Source organism: Corvus moneduloides, chromosome 12 (assembly GCF_009650955.1).
Source record: "Corvus moneduloides isolate bCorMon1 chromosome 12, bCorMon1.pri, whole genome shotgun sequence".
Taxonomy (NCBI): Eukaryota; Metazoa; Chordata; class Aves; order Passeriformes; family Corvidae; genus Corvus; species Corvus moneduloides.
The window spans coordinates 5,803,849-5,823,897 of NC_045487.1; the positions used below are offsets into that span (position 1 = coordinate 5,803,849).

Here is a 20,049-nt window from a genome sequence, read left to right on the forward strand (position 1 = left end):
TCAGGTAAGGAAGCAGACAAGGAGGGAGCAGCTGAGGCTGCACTTGGGCAGAAGCCTTGACTTTAACTCCTGTTCAACAACAAATCCAGTCCACTATGATTGCAGACAATAAAAATCATGGAAGGCAGACTGTTAACAATAAAGCACAAATAATAAGGGGATCAAATAAACTTCTATTAACAATGTGTCCTATTTATTTGTTTATATTCTGTCTACAGAAAATGTGATGCTGGACTGAGGATGGCTTAGAACAACCTTCTGGCAAGAAGACAGCTACAAAGCACAAAATACAAAAAATGAACTCAGAAAGAAACAAGAAAAAAACAGCGTTTTCTTGGCATCAACAAGAAGCTCTTTATTTTTCCTCAAGTTTTCTTTTCTAAAAAAAATGGAACTAAGACATTTACAGAAATGAGACAAACTTTCTCTTCAGGTGACAATATTCAAGCAAGCATGTTGTTTTATTGAATTTAAAAGGAAAGAAAAAAAAAGACAGATTTGGAATGGGATACAGTATGAGGAGAAATGAGAAACTGTGAACTTTCAAGGAAAAAACCTCCTTAAAACTGTGAACTGAGAAATGGATGGAAATACCATTTAAGCCCCTGATTACACTCTGTGTGTTCTTAAGGAGACATCATCATCTTTGCTAACTCAACAGTACTTAGGGAATGGTTTACAACATATCTTTTATTGTAATCTTTTAAAAAAAAAAAAAAACCACAGAAATATTTAATTAGCTGTGACTTTACCATTACGTTCAGATGTCTTCCTGCACCTTCCTTTTCTAGACAGCGCAGATGTATTTGCAGCCAAGAGCCAAGGGCAGAAAAGATTTCTTTCCCCAATAATCTTTTGATTTGCCACACCCAATAAAATCCTTGTAGGGAAAAAGAATCAACACAACTACCATCTCCCAATCAATACCTAAAGCCTAACAGACAGTAATTATCAAAATAAGGAGGAAATCCCATATTGGGCTATGTACCTACCCATTAATCAAAACGACAGAAATTATCTGCAGCATTGCTTTTCTAAAATAAGACAAAAGATGCCTCCTTGGGTTACACTTTGAACAGGCTATAATCAAAAGAAAGAGAACCGAGACTAACTAAGCCCCAGGAAGCCGCATTGTCCCTTTAACCCGCAGTATTCCCCATCTCCCATTAGTACTTAACATTTTTCACTATGTTGTGACTGCTATTATTTCATTTAACACTGGTTAATCTGTATCTGAGGTACATGGAAACCCTCTAGATGATAAGATTGGACAGCTTCCAGCGTTGGCAGTTTTCGAGCGTGCACACACTCGTGTGTTTTGATCCTTCCAGGAGCTCCCTGCTATTTGGCCTGCCTGCCAAGTCGTTCTTGGATCAGCCTCTCGCTCAGCTCCCAGAGGGCGGCGGCCGTGGCATCGCCCTGCGCCTCCTGCGAGGGCAGGCAGCGGCAGCAGTTGTTGAAGTACATCCCGCCCAGGCCCTCCAGCTCCGCCGCCGTGGCACAGTACACAGTCGTGGCAGCTCCTTGTTGCTGGAATTTAAAAAAAAAAAAAAGAAAAAAAAAAGAAGAGAGAGAGATAAAATAAGCAAAACTATATAAATATATAGAGAGATATTTTATCGTTTATTATTATCGTTGCCATTTCGACCGCAGCCCTTTGAAGCTGCGTCGCGTGCAAGCACTGGAAAAGCACCATGGCTGGCAGGGTAACCTGCCTGGTGACAAGGCTGCAGCCCTGCTGAAGGCACTGCCTGCCTCCTGGACACTTATTTACAAACCACTTCAATGAGGACTTTTTTCTTTTCCTTCCCTCTTAGAGCTAAAGAAAAGAAAAAGAGAATCCTGAAGCACAGCCCCATGCTCGGGTTTTTTGCCCCTTTTCATTAAAAACCTGGATTGGTGGCAGGGGCTGCCCAGGTGGTGTTTGACACCAGAATAGTTAAGCCAGGTTTAAAAGCAGCACCTCAAAACTCCCCTTTGCACCGCAGAAATCACTGACCATATGCCCGGGCACCCCCACTGCCCAGTCCCGACCTGCAACACAGCCTGATAGATGGATTTGGTTTGTTTGGGTTTTCTAAACCTCTTGTGCAAAATTAACCTGGGCACTCCAATTAAGACCTATCATGTAAAGTGCAGTCGGGATTGGTGCCAAACCTGCCCATGGATCTTGGATCACCAGTCTCCCCATGGCAGTTGTCACGGCTGCCGTGTGAGAGCGTTTGTCTGCTGCAGGCAGAGACAGGGGCTGGTTCTGCAGAGACACGAGGCTTTCCAGTGGAGTTTTGTTCTGTAACAACCATTTCTCATGTCTTATAATGCTTTAAGAAATGGAGTGGGTAGATTAGAGGTTTTTGTGGATCAGAAGGGATTTTTTTATTTTTATTGCTTTCTCCTTTTTTTTCCCATTCCCTTTCCCTTTTTTTTTTTTAGTTAAATACCAAGTGAACTTATGTTAGAACAGGAAGAATGGGTTTCTCTGAATTTTCCCAACAGAAACCTGCAGATGGAGGCCACAGGGTTGGGGCAAGCACCCTGGCACGGGTGATGGGCTATTCCCGGGCACAGACTAAAAGCACAGTGCCAGAACAGCTGGAGAGAGGGCAAGAAGCTGTTTTGCTTTGTAAACTATAATTAAAAATAATAGGTGAGAGCGCATTAGCAAAACACAACACTAATTTAAAACCAATAGAGTTTATCTGGCATCTTATGATTATTTATGTACATCTTAGTCCTTTCTGTGGTAACTAATTATGAGCTGATAAGAATCAGAATAAAGAGGCTGCCAAGTGCAATTGAAAAAGTAAATGAAGAGAAATTAGTTGTTGCCGCATTAAGATAATTTAATGGGAAAAGAGAACAGGCTTCAACCTCTTGTGATTTTCCTCCACTCCTCTTTTATTTGGCCTTTCATTGTCACAACCAAGGAAACTCAGGGTGCTGCTAGGGGGTCAACCTGCAGAAGACCTCTACTTTGCATTCTCATCCTTCAAGGACAGGAAGCAGTTTAAAAAGCCCCCATTCTCCTTATTTGAGGCATCTCAACTTTGTAGCAGCAAAGAAGTGCATATTTGTTTGCAAGACATGCATTTTCCTCAGCAGATGGGATTAAACTGATAATGATGACTCCACACCTTAGAAATGATCTCCCATCACAAGGTAAACCACAACTGTCTGTATTAAGTATTTTGAAAGGCATATATTTATCAAGAGACCAAAATATTTTTAAAGTTAGTATAATACATAGTAATCCTCTTATTAAACCAGTATCTTTTTTAAAAAAAGAGAAAATATCTTAAAGTTGGTAGCGGAAACGGAAGAGAGTTCTACTAAAAATAATATTAATAGAGAACAATAAAATTTCTATGCTCATTTCAACTATCCTATAAAGTTCCACAGTACAGTATTCAGCTGTTTAGAATGCCTCAAAGCCCCTAAAGAGTATTATTAGCTTTTTGCAAGCAATTCAACTGGACTTTCATTAGAAAGGTAAAATTAAACTAAATTGCTCAATGCAGAGCAAGAGCCCTCAAGCTATTGCTGAAAAGCATCCGTCCAGCCAAGCTAAACTCAGGCTATCTCTTAATAGAATTTAGCTAATTCATAAAATGGAAGTTTATCAGAGCCAGTTTAAAATCCAACCCAAACAATAATTTATCTTTTCAAATGAGTCGAATTTGACGAAGTTTAAGCAAAATTCTCAGCAGGCAGAAAAACGTTCCAGAGCACAACAGTAGTGCTTTATACCTTGAGCATTGACACAAGCTAGACTCCAGAAGAAGAGAATAGTTTTCCCTGTGTGAGCATAGGATATTTACTTTAAGCGATAAAAGATTATGTGGCTGGAAGCCCAAAGCACTTTATCTTGCGATGCCTCCAGTGTTTTGCTGAGAACTGGATGTAAGCAACGTGCCATTTGCTTTTTGGCTGTGTGTATCCTTACTTCTTTCTAAATGTTTCAATCATGTTGGCTGTTTTGGAAGAAGAAAATTCAATGGTTCTATCATTGAAAGAAAAGTACTTTTCTTATTACTTAAGAGAAATGCAGTCGTATTTATCCCTTCAATGATAGAGGGTAAAGCTTTAGTATCTCACAACACTGGACAAACATGAATTCATCAAGCCTAGGAGAATTTGTCAGACAGCAAACTACATAACAGAAGGTAAATCCCAGATTCTCAGAGCCACGTAAGCATTCACTTTGCTGAATGTGAGCTGGTTGCATTCAGACACTTGAGGATCTGCCTAAGTGACTTGTCCAAGGACAGAGGGGAGTGAGCATCACAGGAATCAAATCCCACTTTGGGCTGGGAGGGGTATCAAGAGGTCTCCAGCCCAACCTCCTGCCCAAAGTGGGATGTCTAGGAGCCTCATATATGCCATGCTGAATGGGAAGGTCCCCGAGGGATAAATCCCTCCTTTACATCTATGACTCCGATCCCACAAACCTCTGCAAGGAGCCACAGCTGCAGACAAGTGCAAACTGCCTGCACTGCTAGCCAGAAACGGCTCTGTTTCTCAGCAAATATTGTTTATCCCTTATGAACACAGTGCTTTGAATGACATCTTTATATGCTGGGCCGTATGACAGTTTAGTAACAAGTTTTAATTTTTTACTCATCAGCTTTCCTGTTCACATATCATCAGCATACAACAGCAGAGGATGTTAGGGAATCTAATTAGTAAACAATTCCATACTGCTGATACAAGATGAAACATTCTTAAACCAATAAAAAGAGCACTTTAATCACTGTTGAATGACTTTCAATGCCAAGCGGTTTGTGCCATGTCAGAACATAATTTGAAGAAGATTAGAGTACTATATAAAAGAATTAATGTTAACAACTTCGTTAAAAAATGTCTTAAACAATGAGCTTGTCAGTTGTCACAGACTCTCCCTGATCCATTGTGATTAAGCCCCCCCTCCCCCCCCCAACAATTTCAGCTGATAAACAATGCTAAAAGTGTCAGGCAACCTCAACATTTTTTTCCACAGGTCCATCAGTTGTACAGGGTGCTAATCACCAGAGCTGGGGTCAGCCTTCTTTAACCTGCAACAAAGGCAGTGGGTTGCAATAATGAATACACAGCATAAAGAATTTGTGAGAAGCCCAACTGAATCTTTAATCATGCCTCAATGCCATTTCCGATCCAGTCAAACATTTGAAAGCTGCTGGGCAAGCACCACGCTATCAATCTTTCCAGCACACGTAAAATTACCCAAGAATCTTGTTTTGGATTAAGTTGAAGAGTGTCTTAGTAATAAGGGTTCATCATTCTCTTCCGCAAATCATTTGTCAGTTTTGTAATACAATCTTCCTCTGCAGCAGGGTGGGATTTATACAGCAGTTGCTGTTTATTTATAGTTGAGGCTCAAAGATCTAAATTATCCACCCTTCTAAAATCCTTTGTTGAGTTGAAAATCCTAAGTAGCTACTAGTTCATAGGCATTTATTTCATAACTGCTAGCAGTCAATTTGTAACTGAAGGCACCAAATGCAAATTAATATTGAATACAGTAAAAGAAAAGGGGTTCTTGAGATAGAGCACATGGTAAAACCTTCATTAATATATGTAATGCATCCGTTAGAATTCTGAGATACCATTTATGTTCCTGATAAGAAACCATACTACACAGTTAATGTTTAGTTTTTAGATTTGTCTACTTTCAAATGCATGTTTATTTTCTAAAATTAGACTTTTGTTCTGAAGCAAGTTTACATTCCAAGCATATAAATAATAGAAACAAAGCCATAACTTATCTGTATATTTATCAACTATGAATGAATAGGATCCACTCTAAACTCTGTTAGGAGCACACAGCACTCAACATTGTCTGCCAGGGAGATGGGATCAGCTTATTTGAAAAGGAGGGGTTTATTTTCTTATGAAAAATTAAGGATAAAGGCCAGTTATCTTCGTAGCCTGAGGTTAAGCTGAGCACAGAGCATTTTAAAAGATGGCCACTGGAAAGAGGTGAATTCAAAATGACATGAGAGTATTTGTGACAAGGGCCAGATTCAAAGCAAGCAGCTCAAGTAAAATAAGAAGGCAAGTCCTTAAAACTCTTCAGGCTGTTCCTGTTATTATACCAGGACTATTAGACAAAGCCAACACATCCTTTACAGTAAAATATCAGATTCACACAAAGGCACTGTGAGCATACCATTTACAGCCAAATAACTCATTACACAGCAGTGTGAGGTAGAATCATAAAGTCATTAAGGTTGGGGAAGATCATCGAGTTCAACCACTGACCTAACCTAGCAACAAAGGCAGTATGAACCTATTCCAGATATGAAACCAATGGGGTGTCCCATACCTTCTCTGTGCCCCTGATAAGCACCCTGAAGAGTTCATTCTGATAGAGGGAAATACCCCTCACCAGCTGGCTTCAGCAGTGGCCATTTCCTGATTTGATGCAAAATAGAAAACCTCCTTGGAATATCAATTTATACAGAATCTGTTTCCACAATGATCGATTCCAAATTATCCAAACCAAACCCTAAAGTGACAGCTGCAGTTTTACATTCCTCGAGCCTCATCTCCACCTGGTGGGAATTAGCACAGGTTTGCTGCCTTCTCAGAGGCTCCACAGACTGGAGCAGTGGCTGAGGTTGTGGTGAGCCTGATGCTGATGCTTGGGGTGGGCACTGTGGGGTTTGTGCTGCCTGGGGGCAGCTGGGAGACAACTGCCCTCAGAACAGATTTGTCTCCTTCTGGTGTTGCTAGCAAACCCCAGCTGGGATTGAGGTGCAGAGCTTTCTCAAACTATACTTATTCCTTTCTCTGTAATTTGAATTGGTAATTTTTTTCCCATCAAGCCCAAGTTCTTGTGAACAACATGGAGCACAAGGACCTTTTCTGAAAAACACTAGCACATCTAAAATCCTCATGTCCTCATTCAACCTCCAGGATTCCTCAGTATCTAAAGTGTTTTTAGGAGCAATCTTAAGAGCTGTTTGGTGATATCACCCATGGCTGAGGCCAGTTGTAGCTGAGGGAGCTACTTCTCAGTGTCAGGCATTACTCTGCTCCTTTTCCTACTGGGATAACTCAGAGCTGTGAGGAACAGTCACTTTTCCAACAATGCAGTGAACAAGTTTTAGTCTCGCCTGTGAGATGACAGGAGAACTGTTCAGTTCCTGCTGCAGTCCTCTTACTCAGAGCAATCCCAGATGCACGGTTTTCTTATGAATAATGCTCAGAATATGTGTATTAATGTCCTGTAGGAAAACAGGATTCCTTGATTGCTTTTTCAGCAAGGAAATATGAAATTGAGACCTGCCTTTGCTATTTTGGGAGAGTGTGAAACTGAAATCATATCTGCAGCTAAAAGAATAAAACTTTGGAGCTGCCAAATATGATCTAAACCCCAAATTGGGCTCAGTTGACTTCAGGTCCTATTTCCACCAAAGTGCCAGCAGGAAAATGTGACCTGAACTGACACTGTATGTACAGTCTTTTCAAAGGTCTCACCGAACCACATCTAAACCAGAGGTGCTCAACCACCTCCCCTTCTCCCATCACCACAGTTGAACCAGCAAAGCATCTCTTAGGAGACAATACAACGGATAAACCAAAATCTATAAGGTCTGCTTTTTTCCTTCTGATGTATTCCTTTTTCAACTAATTCCCAACTACAAAGACTCAAAGCTCCATCAGCTTCTCTACTTGCAAAGCATAGTTGGTTTCAAGCTGTAACTTTTCTTAGTGTCATTAAGACCCTTACACATTTACAGTATTCTTTACATACATTATAGGAGATAAGTGTGCTATGTTCTTTGAGTAAGGAAACTGCAGTAGTTCACGAAAGAGGATTTGTTTTCAACTGCCGAGGCATTAAGACCTAGTGATTATTTCAACTATTCAGTATATGCAGCTATATTTAACTTACATTCTGGGTTTTAACTTTGCAAAAGAAATCGTGTCCATTGTAATAAATGTATTTTGATAATGCACCATGTTGTTTGTGTTATGCAACCCCCCGTATGTTCTCAATTACAGCAATGATAGCACTTGAAAACTTCCAACCTCCAACATCCGGTATCAAACAGATTGTCTGCAACCATTGCACAGGAGAAAAAAAAATACAATACAGGACATGAAGTCAGGAGAACTGGGTTGTTTTCCTCTTTTTGACTCTTCCTTCCCTAGTGAGCTTGGACAAGTCACTTCAACTCCATGTACCTCACTTTTCCCAGCTATGAAATGGGGAGAGTACTCTTATTTACCCACCTCACAGGGGTGTTGTGAGGAGTCGTTCAGATTTATGGAGTGCTTTGACACTTAATTTGGAAAAGCACTGTGTAAGTACAAAGTGTTATAGTATAAACCATTGTTAAAATGTGTAGAAGATGTAGAACAAGGTTGGCAAAATAGCTGACAAAAATGTAATTATCTTTTAAAATCATGCCTATTTTTCTCTACTGTATAAACTTAATTCTTTAACCTGTGAAGCTGTCTGCTACTCTGGGTCCTGTTCCAGTGTCCTCCCTCTCACATCCATTTTTGCCCAGCTCACAGAGAACCTGGTAAAACTCTTACTAGCCAAAACAAGAGTGAGTTATTAAAAAATGGATGCTTTAGAGGGAAACAGTCCCCGAAAGGGTGATCCATGCATTCATCTCTCCCACCCTTTGCATATGCTAGGCAGAGCCACCATGGCATACCAGGGGTGGGATTCAGTTGCCTAACATGGATCTTGAGACATCTGAGCTGCCTCAGGATATCCCACGTGCTCCACAGCTGTCCTTCAGAAGGGCACATATATCCCATAGGTCTGGTATTGTATCTGCCAGCCCCTCACAGATATCTCAGCTAAAATCACACAATGGTTAAGACAACACCAGACTGTGCAATTTAAAAGCTTTTGCCACAGCACCTGGAAGGGAGCTGGTTCCCACAGGCAGTACCGTATTTATTTTTTTCCCAGAATCTTATTAAAGTCCACAATCAGCTTCTGAAAAATGTTTCAAGGCTGACACAGAGACATCTTAAGCTCCAAAAACTATAATGAAGCCTGTGGCTTTACCTTGCTCCATTAGCATTTCAGGGCAGGAGCAGCAGCACTCCTCACAGGGCTCTTTATCAACACACCATATTTCCAGGCACATCAGTGCAGCAATTCCTTCTCCAGCCCACTGAACCCCCATTCACACCTGATTTCCACTTTTAAGACATCATTGCTCCACTGAAATGGCAGTTTTGAACACTGCATGCAAATGTCTACGATCTTTTCTCACAGGCTGGTGTGGAGCAGTGCAGCAATGCAGCATTCTTCTGCTCATTTCTAGACTTGGGAAAAATCCCTGAGGAAAATTACCGATTTTCATTTTAGAGTGTAACAGGGTAAGGGTGAGATCAGGTTGAAGAAATGATGCTGCAGTCCATTGCTTGCTCCCTGCCCTGTGTACCAGCACTGGCCAGTGGAGTGAGAAGAAAAGAGCATGTCAGGGACAGTCCCTGGGCACCCCAGCCCTGCTGGGGGCTGCTCCCACCTGAGCATCCACGGCAGCTCACCCTCTGTGTTGCACATTTATACAAACGTGATCACAAGTACAAATACTATCACAACTTGTTGGCCACGGTCAAAACAGAAATCCTGTGGAGGATTGGAATTTCTCCTGAAACACATAACCTGCCAGCTAAAGGTGGATTCTTCCGGGCAAGGGCAATTTAAAATGTTGAGCAAATAGGTTGTTGACAATAAACATATCCTGCCAAAAAAGAGAGATTAGATACACTGCTACAACTAAATCATCAGAACTGGTCTGGCTGGTGTTTGGGCATACACAGACGAGAGTTCATTGAAATCATTTCTGTTTTTAACTTATGCTGAATTGAAATGTTTTATGTTTTTGCTGTACTTTAATTATATATATACTTTATATAAATGTATGTATACATACAGTACTGTATATGCTGTATATATTTATATAGCTTTTTAATACTGTTACTAGTCCAGATTTAGACTTTTTCATATGCAGTATTGCAAAGAATATCATCGCAATGCTGACATTTGGCTTCTTCCTTCATTGCACAGATAATTTTTTAGGCAGAATTTTATTTCAGACATGAGTTAAAAAAAAAAAGCCACACAATGCTTTTTAAGGAAGTGACCTTTTGGGACAGATATTTAACGAGCTGTTTGTTTAGGTTTTAAAGATAAAGACTGTTTTTCATCTGTTGATAAACACACACACATATGCACATCATACACATACAGACATACACAGTTCAATAACACAATGCATTGAAAAAACACAGGGTGTTATGATGGGGAAGTATCATGGTAAGAAAGTAACTATTAACTCTGTCTTCCAGAAACTAATTAAGGGAATGTATTTTGCAATAATACAGATCTAGCAAACGGGCCTCTAAAATCTAGGCTTAGAGCTGTAAGCCAGGCACTCCTGTATTATGTATGTGTGATTTTCATAGATAGCCTGCTGTAAAGTGTGCCCTGTTAGTGCATCTTTCAGGCTCAAAGACACTGGTCTTGTTAATATTTCATTTAGTACATACTGTAGAGTCTCATTTATATTACTTCTATAATTAATGGTGATAGCTTAGGCACTGCCTTTACAAGGAGAGATCCCTGTATGTTGGTCGATGGATAATGAGAAACAATAGATATTTCATTCACCAGCAGCTTGTTGCTAGTTAGTAGGAAATAATCGTGTGTACTGTTGCTTTAATTGCCAGGGTAAATAATGCCGCCGCTGTGTTAGTGAACATTTTTAAAGCACTTGATGCAAATAGACTAGAAACAAAACACAAAAAAATTACCTTTATTATACCTTAGCATAGGGAGTTAAAAAGGTATGTCTTAAAACATTTGCGTTCTATCATGCAAATATATCTTAATATGCATGTGCTGACTATTCAACTACTGTATTTTAGGAAATACAATTATGCTGCCTTTCTCTTCTCCTATGTAGACTGTAAATAACTGTAGATCTTTCTCTTGTTTTCCCATGTAAATATATGTAAATATTAACAAGCTATGCATGCTGATATTCTAGGCAATTTCAGGTACTTTTATAATCTGAAGGCATGTACTTGAACTGGTTTGTTAAAAAAAAAATCAACTCTCTCAAATCCTTTAAAGCTCATTAGAAATTAAAGATTTCTTACTAGACTGGTTCCTTCACTCTCAGTTGTTTTTTTTTTTTTTTTTATTTTTCCCTCTGCTTTGCCAGTGCTGTCTCCGAAGACCCATCACCAAGGATGCACATTCCAAGCTGTTTTCTCCAAAGCATGGTGTCCTGTCTCAGGGTACGATTCACTCCTCACCCCAGGATGGGCACCATTTAGATTCAACACCATCCCCAGCTATAAATCTCAGCAGAGACTCAGAGAGGGGATGTCTATCCCCTTCTCTCTGATCTCTCCCTCTATTTAATGATCACAGAGTCACAGAACCATAGAATGGTTTATTTTGGAAGGGACCTTAAAGATCCTCTTGCTCTAAAGCCCACACATTCCACTAGGCCAGTTTTGATGTTTTCTATTTCCTTTCCTCAGTCCACAATCTGTCAAGCCAGGATTTAATGCCACAGGTGTCAGGGCTGGGTTTGAGGGCAGATGCAGCCACAGTCAAGAGCAGTCCCCAGGTCTCCGGTTGTGCTGCAGTCCGGCTGCTCACTCAGACGTGCTCCTCTGTTTCAACACGCTCTTTATGTTTCTTTTCCAGCATGCTTATGACTTTGACAGACTGTGAAAATAATTTGATAAATAGCTTGATAAATTTCTCCATCTCCTCCCTTCCGTGCTGTAACACTGCTTGTGGAAGCAAGGAAGGGGTGTGAAGGAGTGTGAACAAAAAAGAAATTACCAAAAGCTTCTAAATCAAGTCACCTCCTGCATACAGATTTGGAGACAAGGCTTCAATTTAGCTCTCTTCTTCCTTCTCTTTTTTTGTTCATGCAATAAATGAAGATTATTCTGAGCAAAAAGGTAAGAAGTAAAAAAAGATGCATTTATCCCCCAATACAGTAAAGGGGAGAGAAAAAATCCCCTCTCCATTATCTATGAAAACTAAATGCAATGACAACTCTTTAATTGAAAGAAAACAGCTTTCATGTCTGAAGATGTTTTTTTCCAGAGTAGGCGTATGAGAATAAACACATTAATTGACAGGATCTTCATGACTTTTTAAGTTCCTCAAACTTAGCTTGGCGTCTGGGGAAGATCTCTTTCCAGTCCTTGAAGACTCTTTTAAGATGAATGTTTAAAAAGCTGAGCTGACACGGGCATTACGTTCAAGTGCAAGCTGTACTATTCTTTAGTAGCGGGCGTCGAAATGGTTCATAGAATTATTATCTTTCTACAGACAAAACCCATTACCTTCACACTAGGAGGGAAAAGCTAGTTTTTAACTTATATAAAACGGAATCAATTATCAATATCTTTGCATGGTTTCCCAGCTCTGCTGGAGAGCAGTCACAGAGCTAAATACACAGAGCCATTTGGCAAAAGGGCTCCTGCCTTTGCTGGGCTTCTTGTTACACCTTTCATTTAATAAAATCACATCTGTGATTTTAAAATAAGTAGTAATGATTTGTATGCAGGGCTTCCACCCTGAATGTCACAAAGGGAGATGGGAATCACATTTGCAGACTGATCACTGGGCTTCTGTTACTTTCGACTTCTTCCCAGTAAAAAGTGAACAAGCAAATAAAAAGCAACCAGTGATGCAAAGTCAAACACAGCGGTGAACGGCAGTGCAGGTCAGAGCATCCATAAAGCCTGTTGTCTTTGGTGTGGAAAAAAGTGCTCCTTCAGCAGCCCCCACCATATAATCCTCACCATCCTGCCTCTGAATAATCCTTTTGCTGGCTTTAACAGTGGTTGTTCACAGATGCTCGTGTCTCCAGTGAGGAAAGGAAAGCTGGAAGGTAAGTGGTGGCTTTTCACGGTGAAGTCTACACATGCCCATTGCTTGTAAACTGCAACAAATAGAGATTTTATGTCTTCCAGCAGACAATGTCTAACCTGGTTCAACTCTGCGTTCCTTCAGCAGAGAGATGGACAAGTGCATTAGCAACCATCCTTAAAAAACTGTGTGCCCAGCTATTTCAATAGCACAGGCAAACTCAGGTGCACAAAGAGGTGCAGCATCTGCGAGGTATATAAAACATAATACTCTAGAAGGCGGCAGCATTGTTTAGGAAGGAAATGTTCATTACTAGACTCTCTTATCTGTTTATCCCATTCATGAGATCTGCTTCTACAAAGCGCATAATGATAAATGGCACATTTGCAAATTATCTTCTGAGTGCTGATGAGAAATCAGCAACCTGCGAGTTACCGTGACTTTGAGTGAATACACTCCACTGTGAGCCTCGTTTGCTGAGATGCCTGCCAAATGAGTGCATTAGGATATTAGGAGTCTAATAAATTGACTAACAAGCATTTGATGAAAAATAGCTGTTCCATCCGTTACACTTATCATCACCGCCAACAAGGCTACTGGGGTTGGGATTTTGAAGGCACCAGCTGCTGATAAAAGAGTTGTTGCTGTGCCATGCTCTCAGCAGCATCTCCCTCCCTAACTGTGCATCTTAACAAACTCTCAGCAAGACATAGGACCTTCTTTGCTTAAGTTTTCCTCTGCCTCTTCATGACACTTATGAGGATTTAAACCATTGCAGTCTTACTCAATTCTGTCTTTTCTCTCCACTGCAGAAAGTAAGATGCTGGGTTTCTCTGTCTGGGAAGGAGCTGAAGGAGACAATTTCTGTCATATGACTCAGTACTGCTCAAACACCTGAGACTGTTCACATTCACAGTCTGAAAACTTTAACTTGTTAATTTTTGCCACAAACATCAGACTAAAGGACAGAAGTGGCTTTAGCTATAGTCCCATTCAGCAGAAAGGCACTGCATTATTCAATATCATGCAATCAAATCAGTTTCAGGAGTGGCTCAGAGTCCTACTTCTAACTCAGGGTCTTCATGGAAAAACTCATAAAATAAATCTTCATACAACACTCCATTTGTGTCATTCACTGCTTTGCTGGATATTTAAGAAGCCCCGTTCTTTTCATGAGTAAAACTAATACACTCCCATCATGCAAACATCCTCCCTGCCTAGGAAGGAGCAAGCAACAGCCACGTTCAAACCCTCAGGTCCTGAAAAGCAGAAAGAGGGCAGTTAAAGCCCAGGGCTGACGGTGCAGAGCCCTTTGGGAAGGCTTGGCCGTGCTCCCCACAGCCCCGTGCAGCCCACCTGATGCACTGTGGGTGTTTGTCCCTCCTCCCGTGGCTGGGGCAGCAACGCTCTGCCCTGGCAAAGTCTGCTTGAGTAAATTATGTCTTTTCAGGCTAATTAATTCTTGGAAGTGCAATATACCCTCACATTCAAGTTTCAGAAATCTTCTTCGTGCCGCTTAATTTGTTTAAAGTAGAGAGGAACCCAATTCATTACAAACGCCCGTTTATCGTCTGCCGACAAATCCCCGTGAACACTTAAAAACTACACACGCCTAAGAAAAGCTCTGTCTGTACCTTCCCAAATTGCATTTCTGCTTTTACCTGAGACATTTGCAAGATCCCCAACTCTGTCAACAGTCGCTCTCCAGTTTTGTTTAGCTTATCATCAACAGACTCTGCTTTTGTGAGTGGACAAGTCATTTGAGTGTGCACCACGGTTATAATGGCCTGACTGACAGCTCAGCCAGATAAACACGAGAGAATAACAGACGTAGGAACAATCTGGGTATTCATTTTGTCCGTTCAACCAGGTTGAAAGGATTTGCCAGCCAAGGGCACAACACTTCAGGCTAATTTGCTCAGCCAAAGCACTGCTGGAGTGTAAGGCTGCAAGCAGATGACTGATGTTGGGGAGATCGGCATCCCCAGATGAGGTACTTATTATTCACCCCTGCCTCATGGGAAATGAAAGTACTATTTATTCAAAGCATCCATTTGAAAGAGGAAAACATATAGAAATGAACTTTGTTACAAAACTTGAACCCTTCTCACTGCTTCCCCACTTCTGCATTAATTCCAGCTTCTTGTCCTCGTCCATGTCATCCTGCACACTGCAGCATTTCTGTTTTCTTGCTCCTCACATACTTTCCTTAGCCTTGTCTCCTGCTTTGCAGTTTTGCCCCTATAGCTGACACCAGGTACATTTTCTTTGCTGTTTATCTTCCATTTTTAAGCTATACTCAGCTCTGCAAACCTCAGAGGCCCAGCTCTATTGTCAGTGTCTGGTACAGCAGAGGGTGCCCGCAACATCCTGGCTGCGTCACATGCCAAATGCACTCTGCAATCTTTTGGCCAATATTAGCCCCATACTCCAACAAGAGCCACATGCTAACAATGAGCTGCATCAGTCACCACTCCGTTGTGGAGCCAAGGGACCCAGGGCCAGTGGAATGGCAATGCTGTCCTGGCTATGGAAAGTTTTCTCTTGCACATTTTAAGCACCCTGTGTTTAGAGTGACAGAGCTACAACTTCACCTGCTAATCATGTAAAAGTAAATGATGGGTAGAACAGCCAAGCTTGCACTAAGAAAAGGTAAACACTGCTCTGACATATTCCCTCAAGCAAGCAAGCAAAATAATAACAGTTTGCTGTGGAGGTTTGCAAGTTTGCTCCCATTAATTAAGTTCCATTTTCCGGCATCTTAAGTTTTAAGATGTTTTCTCCAGGACTGATTTCAACAACTCTTTCTGCCACTGAAAAGCAAAGGCCAAACCCCTCTTTTGCTGACAGCAGCATGACTCTACTGGCTTCCTCCAGCTGTGGAGCCAAGACACAAGGTGTAGCAGGATGGAAGCAAATCCCTGGGCATTTTTAGAGGGCAGTGTCCCAGCACAGCGCCCGCAGCCCGAGCAAGGCAGGCTGGGAACAACGGCCCTTGTGGAGGTGATGCACTAACAGCCTCAGACACATCACAGGAGGAATGTAAAGTGCACCTGACATTTCTTTTGATCTACTCCTGAGAAGCATTAAAAGGCACATTAATGTGCTGCTTTAGTGCATGTTCAATGTGATAGTTGGAGACATAACTGAGCCCTTCACAAAAGTCTAATTGGGGAGAAGAATAAACTTATTGTTTCCTCCTCTGGACATGCACCCTAGAACATAGGCAGAGTTGGCATTTGCATGAAGTATGTTGCTGTTTTGCATTTTAAATCCCAGCATGCTAAATGTAGGTTGAATGATCACTTTGACTATTATTAGGAAATCAGTACATGTCCAACAGCAGTTCTACTTATGCAGGAATTGATATTGCCCAGCAGCAGGTTATCTTTCTGCAGTGATGAAATTCAAAAGTGCATGTGTATATTTACATACTTATAAGTTGCTCACTTAAAATGTCAAATGAACACTAATAAAGTATCTGAGCTCCTACAGCCACTTTTCATTCAATTGTTTGGTTTTGCTCGTCAACATCCTCATGCACACATCATATTCATATTTAGTAGCAGAGTTTTGTGCATTGAGCTATTGATACTTCTTGACCTTGTCAGACTATGAAGCACCTTTGCATCTCTGTGCTTTCAGTTGCCATGCTGAAGGCCCTTTGCTCTTTTAGGACAATCATGCAATGAATTAACTGCAACAAACCAAGTAGCAAAGAAAAAGAAATGTAAAAAGAGAACATTAATGCCCAGGTTAATCAATAGCAGAACAAGAGAGCAAAGAAAGTCAGGTTTAAGTTCCACAGTAGAGGCAAGGTCAGGAATGACATTACTGGGTCACCCTAAATTTTGCTGAAGACTCATATTCCTTGTTCCTATTTCTATCAGCCTAGGTGTGTGTTTGCACATCTGGTCAGACCTACTTCCACTGAACTCTGTTTTACTCTTTGTGCAATGCTTTTTCTTACATCTGCTATGCTGATAATTTATGTGTCCCTGATTAGCTCCCTCAGTGCTTTATCTCTGGGAGCATTAGAGGCTTTATGGTGTCCTCTTCATTTGTCTGTAGCACCTCCTTCCAGCCTCAGCCAGGCTTCTTGGACAGCCTTCTCTGCTGCAGTACTAACAATGCCAAAGCTGCTATACTAAGCCATGAGCCTCTTAAACTCCTCTGGCAAAACACAGTCTAATTTGGGAGAACCATTAGTTTCCTTTTGTTGTAGCTCACACTCAATCTAGCCACAAAAACTGCAGTGCAAGGGAAGAGGAGGCTGAGGGATGGGAGCTCAGAGAGCCCTGCTGCTCCATGTCCTGGCACTATCAGAAAAGCAGGAACCTTCAATGCCAAGGCTCACCAAGAAAACAGCATGTCCTGATCAAGTTAGGCAGGTAGTTAGAACAGCTCCAAACTGCTCTGGGTACAAAATAGATGAATGCAGAGATCTTCTGGATCATGCACCAAGCAATTCTGATTTCTGTGTGACATTTATAAACCAGTCAGTTTTAGTTAGCACCAACTCAGGATTAAAGGAGCTCTGGCTCCAAGCCCACACATGACACTCAATGCTTCAAAAAAAATTTGAGGCTCTTCCTATCCCAGCTTTTTTACAACCTCATTTTTCTTGACAACAGCATGGTGTTCTCATAAACAAGGTAACATCCTGCTCATCACAAAGGTTTTTTTGAGCTACTCCTCTAGCTGATGTTCAAGGTGGACTCTGATGAGCCCACCTTGAAAACCGGGGAATTCCACTGCAACTTCAATAAGTTGTTTGCTCTACATGAAAAATTCTGAAATAGAAAGCAAATGTATAGAAAACTCCAGGATTTCTGCTGGAGTCCCTATGGATTTCAGAGGTCTTCCTTTTAAATGATCTCCTTAAATAGACCTCTAAGAAGCAACCAACATTGGAAATTTAGCTTTTGAAATATTTGGATCTGTATCCCTTTCCAAAAATGGAGCCAAGGCTTTGCTGATGGAAGACCTAAGATGCTCCATTCAGAGGCCAGGGCAGAGGAGGGGGCTGAGCACAGCAGTGGTGGGAGGGAAGGGAGCCTGGGGAGACCCTCGGATGGGAAGCTGGAGCTGCAGGAATTTCCACAGTGTGAGTGTGCATGTGTGCTGTCACTCAAAGAGAGAAATGCTTTCTTTTGATGGGATACACACCTCTCCTTCTTTCTCCAGTAGGAGGAATGGAAATGTGCCTGGCTTCCCAGCAAACACACAGAAGATCCTTTCCTGGTGGTGCCAGTCAGTTGACTCTATCTCAGTATTTTTCCATTTGCTTCATACAAGTAAAAATGATGGTTTTTAACAAGATCTCTATCTCCTGTTTTGCCACAATGCCATATCCTGCTAGGAGGATACTCTTTTGACAATAAATTTCTATTAAAGTGCAATATGCTCTTAAGTGGCACAATCTTTCTCAGTTGGCAACATGTGAAATATGTGTTCTGCTGTATTGGAACTGTGCTATCTAACTCTCCTTACATACTTTTGAACACTTTTTTTCAGCCCAGTTACATTACAGAAGGGAAAATTACTCAGTGGCATAAATGATAAATACCTAAAGGACATTTAGCACTTACTTTCTGACAAGTCCAAAAGTGAATTTGCTGCAAAATAATGAACTTAAGTGACCCCTGCTGACTTCTCAAGGAATGACATTCCATAGGGAGCCCCATCTGTGAAACAAGCGTTCCAGGTACAATATCAAACCCTTTGTCTCAGCTCCTTGGACTTTTTCTTGGAAAAGGATTCTTCCTCAGAAAGTTACTGGTGATCTGAAATGGTGCTGGGGTCTACAGTTTTGGCTGGTCCATCTAATCATTGAAAAAAAAGGATAAAAGGTCAGATTTGAACCCTTGCAGCAGCCAGACACAGTTAATTTGTTTTTCAGGAGTATTATCAGTTAAGCATAGCTGGAATCTGAACATCTTATATCTGCCCACATATCTGGCTGGTGCCTTCTGGCCTTCTGTGTGATGCAAGGGGCTAATAAAACGTGGCAGCACTTGATGTCAGATAGTTTGTCTCTGCCTTGTTTAATCACTCTGAATGGAGTGATGCTCAAGCCCAACTTGCATTCACTATCGGTCTAAGAGAGGCTGCTGAGAGCTACTTCTCAGCAATCAGCTTGAACTCTTGGCAAGACAACTGTCAAGTACACTTTAGCATCCCCACAACCTCCAAGTAAGAGAAGTGGCCTTCTCAATTTAGATGCAATATTAAAGGCAGTTGACAGAAATCTTACATCCTGCTGCCTTTTCTCTCTAGGTTGGCAATTCTGATCCCATTAAAGTCAGTGGGAGCCTTGTCATTGATTTCAATAGACCAAACACTACCAACATAGTGTTCAAGATGGAATAAACACAACTGGATAACTCTCAAACTCATTGAAAACCTGAAATCCTATTAGGTTATCAAGGTATCTTGACATTCAAGAGACACTTGAAACCCCAGAGGCTCAGGCATTTCACACAAAACCCAGAATGTGTCTAAATGAGGAGGCAGCATCACTATTGTGCTCGTTAAACTCTTAAAACACATGAGTTCAGCTTTCAGCACGAATCATGGTGTTAGGTCCAGTTGACTGTAGCACAAACTTGATCAGAACATCCCACCCCAAACAAAAGAATTGCAAGTTCAGATGAACTTTCTCAGACTTCTCATGACCTCATTTGCAGTGCAGTGGGCTACTGGTTGACACGACTTCATTGCAAATGCAAATGTTTATCCAGTAAGACAGCACACTTAAAAAAATAAACCAAAAGAAAAGCAAAACAGAAAAAATGACCATCCAGCCTCATCTTGTGTGTTGGTGTTTACAAAACCTGAGATATCACATGTGCTGGAAATTATTGGAGAGTGTCTCATAGGATGTGTTTAAAAAAAAAAAATCCCTTCACAAAGGCATACGCTTGCAAATGGCTTAAAAGCATCCAGGTATTCTTGGAAAGTGCAATAGCAGATAAGCTTCCCTTTTAATTTGTCTTAGACTAGGTGTTAGTGCAAGTTACGACCAAGAATTTAGCACATCCATTCAAATTATACCTAAAGCACTAAATCCAGCACAGCAGTAATTTTCTAGTCTTTCATACTTCCTAACTTAATGAAAAGAGACGTTAATGTCCCAGCCATAGATTAATTAGATGGAATCATTAAGA

At 41.1% G+C, this 20,049-nt stretch overlaps 2 protein-coding genes across 2 annotated transcripts in view; one reads left to right on the forward strand and one right to left on the reverse strand.

Moving 5' to 3' along the window:
• Positions 1-707, forward strand: part of MAF (MAF bZIP transcription factor) — a 185,034-nt gene extending 184,327 nt beyond the window's left edge. The window contains exon 3 of the mRNA XM_032122104.1: positions 219-707. The gene's annotated coding sequence lies outside the window, so the exon portion shown is untranslated. The remainder of the gene's footprint in view (positions 1-218) is intronic.
• Positions 443-20,049, reverse strand: part of WWOX (WW domain containing oxidoreductase) — a 489,613-nt gene continuing 470,006 nt past the window's right edge. Inside the window, exon 9 of the mRNA XM_032122101.1 lies at positions 443-1,530. Within this exon, the coding sequence (XP_031977992.1) occupies positions 1,342-1,530 (189 nt within the window). The 3' untranslated portion in view covers positions 443-1,341. The remainder of the gene's footprint in view (positions 1,531-20,049) is intronic.